At 44.0% G+C, this 13,812-nt stretch overlaps 1 protein-coding gene across 1 annotated transcript; it reads right to left on the minus strand.

Annotated features, from left to right (window-relative positions):
* Positions 1-1,734: 1,734 nt before the first annotated feature.
* LOC109434252 (transmembrane emp24 domain-containing protein 9) lies at positions 1,735-5,420 on the minus strand. Its single transcript, XM_019711049.2, has 5 exons — positions 5,184-5,420; positions 4,913-5,013; positions 4,027-4,152; positions 3,536-3,682; positions 1,735-2,588 (listed from the first exon to the last, which is right to left on the minus strand). The coding sequence occupies exons 1-5, from the start codon at positions 5,365-5,367 to the stop codon at positions 2,439-2,441; spliced, it is 708 nt and encodes a 235-aa protein (XP_019566608.2). The 5' UTR covers positions 5,368-5,420; the 3' UTR covers positions 1,735-2,438.
* Positions 5,421-13,812: the final 8,392 nt, after the last annotated feature.

The raw sequence follows: 13,812 nt of genomic DNA on the forward strand, positions 1-13,812 counted from the left end.
GGATGTGAAATTAATCATTCCCAGGAGTCCCCTTTCTCCCTTAAACCCAGCAGCATACAATTCACTGGTCCCCTTCCTGCTGAACTCTCCCAGGGCACTGCACCTTTTCCCAGAACCTTGGCAAATCCAGTTTAGGTTTGGCTGATGACAAAGATGAGGCTGAGCCCCTGCAGAGACCAGTCAGGTAAGGCCAATGATGGTGGCAGGGAGGTGGGACTGTGACCCGGAATGTACAAGCCCATCTAAAGGGGACAGCTACCATTCAGTACAGATAATTGTCACATCAGGATGAAGTCCTACTACTGTCAGATCCAATTTATCTCAAGAAATCAGATTTCACATAAAAATCCAAATTTTAAACTGTGACATCCCCAGTCATGTTAAGTACCCTTGAATGATGGGATAAGAAGGGCACTTTACCTCTGTGGTCTTCCTTTCAAAAACCCATAACCCCAGTCCAATCATGAGAAAAACAGCAGACAAATCCCAATTGAGGGGCATTCTACAAAATACGTGACCAGTACTCCTGAAAACTGTCAAGGTCATCAAAAACAAGGAAACTCTGAGAAACTGTCACAGCTAAGAGAGAAGCCCAAGAAGACAACTAAATGTAATGTGTCCTACATGAGATCCTGGACCAGAAAGAAGACATTAGGTAACAACTAAGTATAGACTGCATATAGACTTTAGTTAAAAATAATGTATTGGTATTGATTCATTAATTAACAAATGTACCATATAATGCATGACGTTAATAATAGGGAAAACTATTTTCGTAATTTTTTGGTAATTCCAAAAACATGTTTACTTTTTTCTAAATGTGGTGGTCTAGGTGGTAATATGAGCTCAGAGTACATACTCCCATTAGGTCAAGTGTTCCCAAAATTGTCTCCCCACCCCCTCTCATACACTGCTCTATCACCCTTCCTCCAAGTTATATTCAGGGGATGTTCTACTCAGAACTTTGTTGAACAATGGGTAAAGTCTAAATCTCTTACATGAGGCTCAAGGCTCTTCTATCTCTAACCAACCTTCCTTTCCAGCCTTCTCACAACTCCTCCACCCCAACTCCAGCTGAAACAATGCCCATCCATCTCCAAACCAGCTGTTTGCCTCTGCTTTCCCCAACCACCCCCGTCCTGCCTTTCATCAGAATCTTTCCTTTCCTTCAAGGTCCTTGCTACTTGTTAAATCCATCAGTATCCTCATCCCCACCAGCTCAGGGATTTGTCCTTCCCACACCTGCAGCATTCCTGTTCAATGTACTATTCTAACTAGGCACTTCCTTGCAGTTCTACAGTGTTTCCCCGAAAATAAGACCGGGTCTTATATTAAGTTTTGCTCCAAAAGATACATTAGGGCTTATATTCAGGGAATGTCATCCTGAAGAATCATGCTAGGGCTTATTTTCTGGTTAGGTCTTATTTTTGGGTAAACACAGTACCACAATTCTACCCTGGAAAGGTGGGAAGGGTACTTCATGAGGGAGCTGGCGCAGAGAAAAGGCTGTAGATCTGAGCACCAACCCCACAATTTACTTGTTGGATGATCTTGGGCAAAATCACTGACCTCCACTGTAGGGAGATATGGAGAGGACGGAAAGAATGAAGTTCACAGGTGGGTACTCATTGTGGACTGTGAAAAGCTTTGGCCATTGGAAGAACTGACATTTCCTGAAGCACTTCGCAGTGTTATGCCTACTGATAGTAGAGTAACTTTACACTGGACAATAAGTCTATTTTTTTTTCCGTTTAATTGAGAAACCAATGTAACAAACCTAGGCTAACTGAAAATGAAATCAGTAACTAAGACTCTGCAGGCCGCATCCCCAGCCAGCACCAAGACCTCTGCTTATCCTGACCTCAGTACCTCAAGCCTCTAAAGACAACCATGTGAAGAACCCAGGGTCAACCTCAGGGCCACTTTCCCACACTGCAACCCCCGTCCACCCACCCTCAATTGACACCCCCACTCCCCAGATCAGGAGTCTGCATCTAGACCCAAGGAGGGAACAGTGAGGGTCCCAGGATGGCAGGGAATCACAGCTATAGCCCAACCTGCTCAAAATCCCAAGTTAGCAAAGGAAGACAAAAGGAAGACTTGCTTGCCCACCCACTCCCTTCCCCCCAGCTACCCCAGACAACGGCCCCACATCCCTGATCAGTAACACTGTGATTCTGAGGTGCCAGTGGAGCTCCCAGTGGCTTCACCAGCCCCTAGGAGATTACTGCAAAGGGCTCAGAGCCCAGAGGTGAGGGCAGTCATTTGCCCCACCACCTGCTCAGTAACAGCCAGCCGAGTTGCTGCCCTCAGCTTGTGCCTGGGGTGCTTGTGGCCCCTCTCCCCTTCAGAACATCCACGGCTGGGAACCAGTCCTCCTGCCAGAGAGAAATCAGTCCCAGCAGGCCGTTTCTCCCCCAGCCTGGGAAGAAGGATGGCTACACCAGCTTCTTGGCTTCAAAGAAGCTCTTGAGATGCCGCATCTGCCAAACGCCAATGGCTACGAGGATGAGGGTCTGCAGAATGGACCACCACAGCACCCGTTGGTTGGTGCTCTCGCTGGTCTGCCGGAAGCGCTCCTCTCGCCACTGTGGGAAGGGAGAATTGAAGAAAAGTCTGAGATGGCTGGGCCCCACTTGGGGCCCTTAGAACTGCTGGGTTCCCTCCCTGGAAGATGGCCCAGGGCCAATCCGCTTGGCCCAGGTTCTAGTCAAGTGCCTGCAAAGAGCCACCCCATGTGGGGATTACCTTCACCCTCACCAGTCAGATGACCTCAAGTAACCTAAGTCTGTTTGCTCACCTGTCAGGTACAGCCCTCACCTGGTCCTACCCTGGTGCCCGGGGAGAAGTAAAGCAGTTGTGGCATCACCATCAGACAGAACTGTCGTGAAGCACTCTGGAGTGGACTTGTTCTGAGCCCTCTGCCCAGGTCTCCCAAGCTGCTACTTGAAGACTATGGGCACAGGTTGCAAACTGGTGCCCCAGGGATGGGTCTGGTCCATACATGTGTTTGTTTGACTCACACAAGTGTTTTGCCAACATTTAAAACCCAGGAAATTTTCACAAAAAAAGCAGGACCTATGGCTCCTCTTAAAACTCAGGGCGGGCTAGCATTTCTACAAGGCTGTTCTCAGCTGACAATAGCAGCTGTTCCTGTTCAGATAGGTCACTGTCCCACCAATCCTTATGGTCATAGATCCATTCATGGTACCTGCCTAACTCCTGGACACAGGTGAGTTTGAAAACCCTGGTCCTGGAAGCACTTAGAGCCCCAGAAATAGCACCCAAGGTGTTGAGATTATTCCCTGCTCTGTTACTTTGTAACTATGTGACATAGGGCAATAAGACCCTCTTAAGAGACTGTCTCCTTAATTACAAAGTAGAGTTAGTAATAGCCATCCCATCTTTTAGACTTGCAAAGTAGCACAAACAGGTATGTCCCTTGGGTTTCCTAATGGATATGACATGCCCCTCCTGGTTGAGCTAGCGGACAGCTTCTGGGAAGAAGCCCGCCGCTCCCGACTGAACCACTCACGCGCTGGTAGTTTTGCTCCTTCTGGATCTGTTCCACCTGCTCCACCAGCTGTCGCACTCGTAACTGCAACTCACTCAACTTGTCTTTGGCAGCAATTTCTGCATAGTCGTTAGCATGTTCACCCACCTGGATGTCCAGATGAACTCTCTGGGGACAGACAAAGAAGAGAATCAGGTAGCCCTGCTGTCTTCCTGCCAGGGACTGACGGCTGGTCCCCCCACCTTCATTTGTTCATTTAGCCAACACTGATGAAGCTTCCCCAGTGTCCAGCCCTATGGGGCTCTAGGCACAAGAATAAGCCTTGGCTGATGTCCTGACCAAGGCATATAAACAGAGCGCAGCAACCATGTGCTGGATGTTCACTGGAAACCCAGTTTTATTAGCAAACACAAAATCCAACATACTCATCTCACACCCACAGTATCGCCAGTCCCCAGTCCTGACCAGGGGCTAGAGGCTAAAAGCTACAAGTCCCACTTGAGTGCACTTACCAGCATGCCTCCAGCAAAAAGGGAGAACTTGGTGGAATTGGAGTGAAGACAGATCTGATGTTCACCAGGGGTATGGGATGTGAAAGTGAATCTGCCTTCAGAGCCATACTGCCTGGCCAGGATGACCTGGAGAGAAGGTGCTTCAGTGAGTGTTACAGTGGGCATAGGCTGGACAGTGCTTAAGGCTCTAAGTGCCTCAAAACTTGACAAACAGAGCCTCAGGTATCCCACAACACTAAAAGGTCCACAGCTGCTCAGCAGCAGTTGGCGAAAGCGTGTCTCAAAACTATTTGGAACAGAAATGAAGAGTCTGACATTAGGTTGACATGTGACCACTCTTGGGAAGGGTTTTCCTTCATTCACAGCTAATGTCCTTTCGACCATTTTGGTGTAGCTCTTTTTGTAAGTGAAAGGTGACAGCTAAAGGGTTTGGGTTTTTTGTTTTAATATCCTTATTTGTCAAAATTTAAAGTTGCTTTCTTTTTGGAAAGTACCCTGCTCTATGAAATTCTAAAGTCTAGATGTCACAGCTTCAGAGCTGACAAAATTCTGTTTTCCAGCACCACAATTAATCTGTCCATCACACCTATATAAGATAGATGAATTTCCATTTCGCAGACCAAGAAAATAGCTCAGGGAAGATAACTGACTTGGCGGACTCCTGCAGCAGTCTGTAAGAAGTTGAGAGGAGCAGCCAGCATTGCAACAGCCTAAATTAGGCCTGGAGTGAAAATCTGGGATCTTCCCACAACACCAACTGTTTTGTTGGGTTTTTTTAAAACCAGTTTTGCGGATGTGGAAACTAGGAGGGGAAATACCAGCGCCTGCTTCGTCTGGCGCTGAAATGCGAAATGGAGGGCTTAGTGGGGCTAAGGGGCAGGCTCACCTTGTCTTCTGGGTCCTTCACCTCCACGAACATGCCAAGCCCCGGGGTGGCCGGCTGGTACTCCTCCCGCTGCTTGTCATACAGCTGTGTCCGGTAGTTTCCTGGAGAGAAGCGAGAGGAGCCCATGTCAGAGGAGCGCGAGTTGGCTCCAGGTCCGCGACCGCGAGCGCACCGCGAGGCCGACTGCTCCGGGCTCTGGAACGCTGCTGCCTCCCTCACCCCATGCCTCAAGACCGCGGTCTTGTTCCCAACTCTCCCCCTCCCCCCGCACCTATAACCATCGTCTCGTCCGGAATCTCCTCAATAAAGCACTTCTTCTCCGTCTCCCCGATGTGGAAGTAGAGCGCGCCTCCGCGAGCCGCAAACCACAGCAGCAGCAGTAGGGTCCGAACCATCCGACCCAGCCCTGCTCCAGGGCAGCGCCCAAAGACCCACAGACTCTGTTCTGCAGCCATCTTGCCCCACCTGCCCGTGTAGCCGCAGCCAGCCGCGCCACGTAGCGCTGCCGCTGCCGCCGCGGGGCCTGCCGGGACAGCGAGTTCCTGGGGTGGGGCGGGGGAGGGGGGGGCGCGGGGAATACAAGTCCCGAGATGCCTCGCGGCAGTGGCGCGGCAGTACCTGATTGGGGCGCGGCTTCTAGACAGAGTTAGGACCCGAAAATTGAAAAATTCTTTCGGTTGATTCTTGTCGCCGCCCGGTGACTGGTGGTGATTGTTGGCATTTTACAGATGATGAAACTAACGCAGTTTGCTTGAGGTCGCGGAGCAAATTATGAACAGAGACAGGATTCTATCCCCGGCATAGCATCTGCCACTCTGGGTTTGCTTCTCTTTTTAAAAATTGAACTTTGAAAAACATGATACAAACAGTGCTCGAATTTATTTTCTTTTTTTATTTATTTGTTTGTTTATTTATTTATTATTATTAAATTTATTGAGGTGACAATTGTTAGTAAAATTACATAGATTTCAGGTGTACAATTCTGTATTACATCATCTATAAATCCCATTGTGTGTTCATCACCCAGAGTCAGTTCTCCTTCCATCACCATATATTCGATCCCCCTTACCCTCATCTCCCACCCCCCACCCCCCTTACCCTCTGGCAACCACCAAACCATTGTCTGTGTCTATGAGTTTCTGTTTCTCATTTGTTTGTCTTGTTCTTTTGTTGTTTTGGTTTATATACCACATATCAGTGAAATCACATGGTTCTCTGCTTTTTCTGTCTGACTTATTTCGCTCAGCATTACACTCTCAAGATCCATCCATGTTGTCACAAATGTTCCTATATCATCTTTTCTTACTGCGAATAGTATTCCATTGTGTATATATACCACAACTTCTTTATCCATTCATCTATCGAAGGACATTTTGGTTGTTTCCATGTCTTGGCCACTGTAAACAAAGCTGCAATGAACATTGGAGCACACGTGTCTTTATCTCTAAATGTTTTCAGATTTATTGGGTAGATACCCAGGAGAGGGATTGCTGGGTCATATGGCAATTCTATTCGTTTATTTTTTGAGGAACCTCCACACTGCCTTCCATAACGGCTGCACCAGTCTGCATTCCCACCAACAGTGTATGAGGGTTCCTTTTTCTCCACAGCTTCTCCAACATTTGTTACTATTTGCCTTGTTGATGATCGCCATTCTGACTGGGGTGAGGTGATATCTCATTGTGGTTTTGATTTGCATTTCTCTGATGATTAGTGATGTTGAGCATTTTTTCATATGTCTATTTGCCATTTGTATGTCCTCTTTGGAGAAATGTCTCTTCAAGTCCTCTGCCCATTTTTCAATTGGGTTGTTTGTTTTTTTGTTGTTGAGTTGCATGAGTTCCTTGTATATTCTGGATACTAGCCCCTTATCGGAGGCACTGTTTGCAAAAATCTTCTCCCATTCAGTTGGTGGCCTCTTTATTTTGTCAATGGTTTCTTTTGCTGTGCAGAAGCTTTTAAGTTTCATATAGTCCCATTCGTTTATTTTAGCTTTTACTTCCATTGCCTTTGGAGTCAAGTTCATAAAATGCTCTTTGAACCCAAGGTCCATAAGTTTAGTACCTATGTTTTCTTCTATGCAGTTTATTGTGTCAGGTCTTATGCTTAAGTCTTTGATCCATTTTGAATTAACTTTGGTACATGGTGACAAATAGCAGTCCAGTTTCATTCTTTTGCACGTGGCTATCCAATTCTCCCAGCACCATTTATTGAAGAGGCTGTCTTTGCTCCATTGTATGTTTTAGCTTCTTTGTCAAAAATTATCTGTCCATATTTATGTGGTTTTATTTCTGGGTTCTCAATTCTATTCCATTGGTCTATGTGTCTGTTTTTCTGCCAATACCATGCTGTTTTGATTATTGTGGCCCTGTAGTACAAGCCAAAGTCAGGAAGTGTGATACCTCCATTATTGTTCTTTTTCTTAAGATTGCTTTGGCTATTCGGGTCTTTTGTGGTTCCAAACAAATCTGATGATTTTTGTTCTATTTCTTTAAAATATGCCATTGGGATTTTGATGGGGATTGCATTGAATCTGTATATTGCTTTGGGTAATATGGCCATTTTAACTATGTTGATTCTTCCAATCCATGAGCACGGAATGTCTTTCCATTTCTTTGTGTCTTCTTCAATTTCTTTCAAAATGTCTTATAGTTTTCAGCATATAGGTCTTTCACATCCTTGGTTAAGTTTATTCCTAGGTATTTTATTCTTTTGCTGCAATTGCAAAAGGAATTGTTTTTGTATTTCTTTTTCTGAGATTTCATTGTTAGTATATAGGAAGGCAATGGACTTTTGTGCGTTGATTTTGTAGCCAGCAACTTTACTGTATTCGTTGATTGTTTCTAATAGCTTTTTGGTGGAGTCTTTAGGGTTTTCTATATATAGCATCATGTCATCTGCAAAGAGTGATAATTTAACTTCTTCATTCCCAATTTGGATGCCTTTTATTTCTTTCTCTTGCCTGATTGCTCTGGCAAGGACTTCCAACACTATGTTGAAAAGCAGAGGTGATAGGGGACATCCCTGTCGTGTTCCTGAACGTAGAGCAAAGGGCTTCAGTTTATCTCCATTAATTATGAGATTAGCAGAGGGCTTGTCATATATGGCCTTTATTATGTTAAGGTATTTTCCTTCTATACCCATTTTATTAAGTGTTTTAATCATAAATGGATGTTGTATCTTGTCAAATGCTTTTTCTGCATCAATTGATATAATCATATGATTTTTGTCCTTTATTTTGTTTATGTGATGTATCACATTGATGGATTTGCAGATGTTGAACCATCCTTGTGCCCCGGGGATGAACCCCACTTGGTCGTGATGAATAATCTTTTTAATGCATTGTTGTATTCGATTTGCTAGAATTTTATTTAGGATTTTTGCATCGGTATTCATCAGAGATATTGGTCTGTAGTTTTCTTTTTTTGTGCTGTCCTTACCAGGTTTTGGTATCAGGGTAATGTTGGCCTCATAAAATGAGTTAGGGAGTACTGTCTCTTCAATTTTTTGGAAGAGTTTGTGCAGAATTGGTATTAGATCCTCTTTGAAGGTTTGGTAGAATTCACTAGTGAAGCCATCTGGTCCCAGACTTTTGCTTTTGGGAAGGTTTTGGATGACTGATTCAATTTTGTTACTGGTGATCGGTCTGTTTAGATTTTCCAGTTCTTCATGGTTCAGCCTTGGAAGGCTATATGTTTCTAAGAACTTGTCCATTTCTTCTAGGTTGTTGAATTTGGTGGCATATAGTCCTTCATAGTATTCTTGGATGATCCTTTGTATTTCTGTGGTGTCCGTGATAACTTCCCCTTTTACGTTTCTGATTTTGTTAATCAGTATCTTCTCTCTTTTTATCTTAGTAAGTCTAGCCAAGGGTTTGTCAATTTTGTTAATCTTTTCAAAGAACCAGCTCTTTGTCACATTAATTTTTTCTATTGTCTTTTTGTTCTCTATTTCATTTAGTTCTGCTCTAATTTTTGTTATTTCCTTTCTTCTGCTGACCTTGGGTTTTACTTGTTCTTCTTTTTCTAGTTCTTTAAGGTGTAACATGAGGTTATTTATTTGGGAGTTTTCTTGTTTCTTGAGATAGGCCTGTAATGAGATAAATTTCCCTCTTAAAACTGCTTTCGCTGCATCCCAAAAATTTTGGTAGGATGTATTTTCATTGTCATTTGTTTCTATGTATCTTTTGATCTCTCCTCTAATTTCTTCTTTGACCCAGTCCTTCTTTAAAAGTATGTTGTTTAGTCTCCATGTATTTGTGTTTTTCCCCCGCTTTCTTTTTACAGTTGATATCCAATTTCAAAGCCTTGTGATCAGAGAATATGCATGGTATGATTTCAATCTTCTTAAATTTGTTGAGACTGATTTTATGTCCCAATATATGGTCTATCCTTGAGAATGTTCCATGTACACTAGAAAAGAATGTATAGTCTGATGTTTTAGGATGAAGTGCTCTATAAATGTCAATTATGTCCATTTCATCTAATGTGTCATTTAGGGCTACTATTTCGTTATTTATTTTCTGTTTGGATGATCTATCCATAGCTGTCAATGATGTATTTAAGTCCCCTAGTATAATTGTGTTTTGGTCAATTTCTCCCTTTAGTTCTGTTAGTAGTTGCTTGGTGTATTTCGGTGCTCCCTGATTGGGGGCATAAATATTGATGACTGTTATGTCTTCTTGTTGTACAGTCCCTTCACCATTATGAAATGTCCATCTTTGTCTCTTGTTATCTTTTTCACCTTGAAGTCTGTTTCATCTGATATCATTATGGCTACACCTGATTTTCTCTGGGTACCATTTGCTTGGAGTGTCAATTTCCACCCTTTCACTTTGAGTCTATGCTTGTCCTTGTAGCTGAGATGTGTCTCTTGGAGACAGCATATGGTTGGGTTTAGTTTTTGATCCAATCTGCTACTCTGTGCCTTTTTATTGGTGAGTTCAGTCCATTTACATTTAGGGTGATTATTGATATGTGAGGATTTCCTGTCATTCTATCTTTAGTTTTCTGGTAAGGCTGTGTCTCCATTGTTTCTTTGCCTTTTGTTGTTGTCTATTATTTCTGTGTGGTGGTATTCTATGATGTTTCCCTCTGTTTCTTCTTTTATTTCAGTATATATTTCAGTTCTGGATTTTTTTGAGTGGTTACCCTTAAGTTTATGTAAAAGAAAGTTTGATATTTAGAGTATTCCATTTTCTTCAGCACGCTTACTTTCTCCATTCCCATATTCGGTTCAGGCCTTTACTCTCCCCTTTTTGAGTTTTGGTTGCCACAAATTGTCCCTGTTGATGGTGGTCGAATAGCCTCCTTTAGTATTTCTTGTAGTGCAGGTCGTGTATTAGAAAATTCCCTCAGCTTCTGTATGTCTGGAAAGGTCTTTATTCCTCCTTCATATCTAAAGGATATCTTTGCTGGATATATTATTCTTGGCTCATGATTTCTCTCTTTCAATAGTTTGAATATTTGGTTCCACTCCCTCCTGGCTTGTAGAGTTTCTGCTGAAAAATCTGATGATAATCTAATGGGCTTTCCTTTGTAAGTTACCGTCTTCTTTTCCCTGGCTGCCTTGAGGATTCTTTCTTTGTCGTTGATTTTAGACAGCTTCAATACAATGTGCCTTGGAGAAGGCCTGTTGGGATTGAGGTAACTAGGTGTTCTATTTGCTTCTTGGATTCGAGGGTCCAGTTCTGTCCACAAATTTGGGAAGTTCTCATCGACAATTTGTTTGAATATATTCTCTGTTCCTTCTCTCTTTCTTCTCCTTCTGGTATGCCCATTATTCTTATATTGCTCTTTCTGATGGAGTCAGAAAGTTCTTGTAAGTTCTTTCATTTCTTTTAAGTCTCAAGTCTCTTTCTTCTTCTATCTGTGTCATTTCCAGGTTTCTATCTTCGATGTCACTGATTCTTTCCTCCATCTGGTCAACTCTACTACCTAAGCTGGTTATTTCATTCTTAATTTCTTCTATTGAGTTCTTAATCTCCAGAAATTCTATTTGGTTCTTTTTTAAAATTTCAATCTCTTTTGTAAAATGCTCATGCTGTTCTTTAATTGAGTTTCTGAGTTCATTTAACTGCCTATCTGTGTTTTCTTGTATCTCGTTGAGTTTTTTCAGAACTGCAATCTTGAATTCTCTGTCATTTAAGTCACATATTTCTGTATCTTTAAGTGCCTTTTCTGGAGATTTTTCACTTTCTTTCTGAGCTATCTTGTTGCCTTGGTTATTCATGGCAATTACTGGTTTACTATTTCTCTTCCTAGACATCTACAGGAGTGACTTCTGCAACAAGTTGATAGGAAGAGGTCTTTCTTTTGTTTTCCAGTACTTGTTGGTAGAACGTTTTACTTTTTCTCCTACTGCAGGCTTTTTTTTCCCTCTCTCACAAGGTAGTGCTATGTTTTCTCTGCACTATTCCAGCTTCTCACACACTGAGGGGATTCCCTGGGAGACGGGCTTCTCCTCTGTTAATAGTTCATCTAGGTCACAGGGCACAGTGTCCCGGTGGGTATGCGGAGAGCTTTTGATGTTCCAAAGCTCTTCCAGCTCCTGATTCAGAGCCTGTATGTTTCAGCAGTTCTGTTTACTCCTGCAGGGATCCGCCCAGATAGGTGGGGCCAGGGGCGGGGTGAGCTGTGAGAGGTGGCCCAGAGCAATGGCGACCACCACCACAGCCGGTGCTGCTTCCACAGCTCTCTCCTCTTTGCCGGAACTAGTTGGGCTGTGGATTTGTGTTTGTGGGCCACAGTTCTCAAATATAGCAAATTTTCTGTTGTTTTGATCTGACACTGCTACTGTTTCTCCTCTAGCACCGGGCAGGTGGGGGCGGGGCGAGCTCTGGGAGGGGAGGGAGGGGACGGCTAGTCTCAGTGCCTAAGGCTCCGTTCTCTGCTCAGCAGTGCGGCTTAAACCACCGTTTTCAGCCTTTTTCCCTCAGTCTTTTCTCCAAGGTCTCTGCGGTGAGCGTTGGGTTCAGCCGTGTTATATGCTGTCCCCTCAGCCCTGTGGAGCCCTGGCGGAGCCCTAGCAGTCCGAGTTCTTCCCTCTCCCGCAGCTGCGGTAGTTCCGGGAAGCAGCGAGCTCGGCGCACTGAGCGAGGTCTGCGTCCGCGCGGCTCCGGCTCCGCGCACTTCTCCCTTTTCTCCCCCCCCCCCCTTCACGCGAATCTCCCACCTGTAGGTGATTTCAGTCGGTAGTGGGCCTCTTCATCTTGCCTGTCTGCTGTGCAGGGAGTCCTTTGTGGAGTTTTTGTTGTTCGATAATTCCAGGGGAGCTTTACAGAGGCTCACCTCACTCCGCCATTTTTCTCGAATTTATTTTCAATTTTTCCCCCAAAACAACAAAAGAGAAGTGTCATAGTCTCTTGTTTATGACTTTTTTGACCCCCCCCCCCCAAAGCCCTGTCACTCTTAAATCTGGTCTGTATGGTCCCAGGCATCCCACCGTCACCACCACATACTCCTCCACTCGGGCTTTGCTGCCGATTCCCGGCTGTGATAGTTCGTCGCCGGACCAGGGTTCGGTGCCCCAGTGGCCGGCAGGTTAAGGGTTACTGTGATTCTTGGGGCAGAGCTGCCCCATTTTGGAGAGCTTCGCACTAAGTGTGAGATCAGCAGAGGTCTGGGTCTGCCCTTCGTGTTCTTCCTGAATTTTACCCAAATTTTTTTATATTGAGGTAATTACAGATTCAGATGCAGTTGTAAGAAATAATGCAGAGATTCAATGTCCCCACTACCCAGTTTTCTCCAACGGTAACCTCTTGCCCAAGTATAATACAATATCATAACAAGGATATGGACATTGATACAGTCAAGATACAGAACATCACCACGAGGATCCTTCATATCCTGTTATAGTCACAACACTTCTCTACTCCCTCAGCCCTTCCTTAATCCCAGACAGCTACTAATCTGTGTTTTTCATTTCTATAACTTTGCCATTTCAAGAATGTTTCATAAGGGCTGGCCCGGTGGCTCAGGTGGTTAGAGCTCCGTTCTAACTCCGAAGGCTGCCCTTTGGATTCCCACATGGGCCAGTGGGCTCTCAACCACAAGGTTGCCGGTTCAACTCCTCGAGTCCCGCGAGGGATGGTGGGCTCCGCGCCCTGCAACTAAAATTGAACACGGCACCTTGGGCTGAGCTGCCGCTGAGCTCCCAGATGGCTCAGTTGGTTAGAGTGCGTCCTCTCAACCACGAGGTTGCCCATTGGACTCCTGCAAGGGATGGTGGGCTGCGCCCCCTGCAACTAGCAACGGGCAACTGGACCTGGAGCTGAGCTGCGCCCTCCACAACTAAGACTGAAAGGACAACTTGACTCTTGGAAAGAAGTCCTAGGAGTACACACTGTTCCCCAGTAAAGTCCTGTTCTCCTTCTCCAACAAAATAAAATCTTTTAAAAAAATTATTCATAAATGGAATCATACCGTAGGTAGCCTTTTGAGATTAACTTTTTTTCACTCAGCATAATTCTATTCAGTTTGTTGCATGTATCAATAGTTAGTTTCCTTCACAGTAAAAAATAAACATTACACACAATGTATAAAGATATAGTTTTGTAATATCACAACTGAAAGGGGTGAGAACAGAGCTGTTAAAGGGGGAGAATTTTTTTGTACTTTTTTGGTGTTAAGATGGTATAAATTCAAATTAGAGTGTTACAACTTTAGGATGTTAAATGTAACTCCCATGGTAACCACAATGAAAATAGCTAAAGAATACACACAGAAGGAAATGAGAAAGGAATTTAAATATTTCACTACAAAAAAGTTAAACACAAAAGAAGATAATAAATGCAGGAAATGTGGGACAAGAAAGCTATAAGGCAAATAGAAAACAAATAGCAAAACGACAGAAGTCTCTCTTTATCAGTAATCACTTTAAATGAAGTGGATCAAACTTTC

This window comes from Rhinolophus sinicus, linkage group LG10, assembly GCF_036562045.2.
Source record: "Rhinolophus sinicus isolate RSC01 linkage group LG10, ASM3656204v1, whole genome shotgun sequence".
Taxonomy (NCBI): Eukaryota; Metazoa; Chordata; class Mammalia; order Chiroptera; family Rhinolophidae; genus Rhinolophus; species Rhinolophus sinicus.

Excerpts from the sequence above, each read along its gene's own strand:
- LOC109434252 (XM_019711049.2), bottom strand. The coding sequence starts at position 5,367 with ATGGCTGCAGAACAGAGTCTGTGGGTCTTTGGGCGCTGCCCTGGAGCA. Across the intron at positions 5,014-5,183 it reads GGACGAGACGATGGTTATAG|GAAACTACCGGACACAGCTG; the intron begins GTGCGGGGGGAG and ends GCTTCTCTCCAG. Across the intron at positions 2,589-3,535 it reads AGGAGCAAAACTACCAGCGC|TGGCGAGAGGAGCGCTTCCG; the intron begins GTGAGTGGTTCA and ends CCCTTCCCACAG.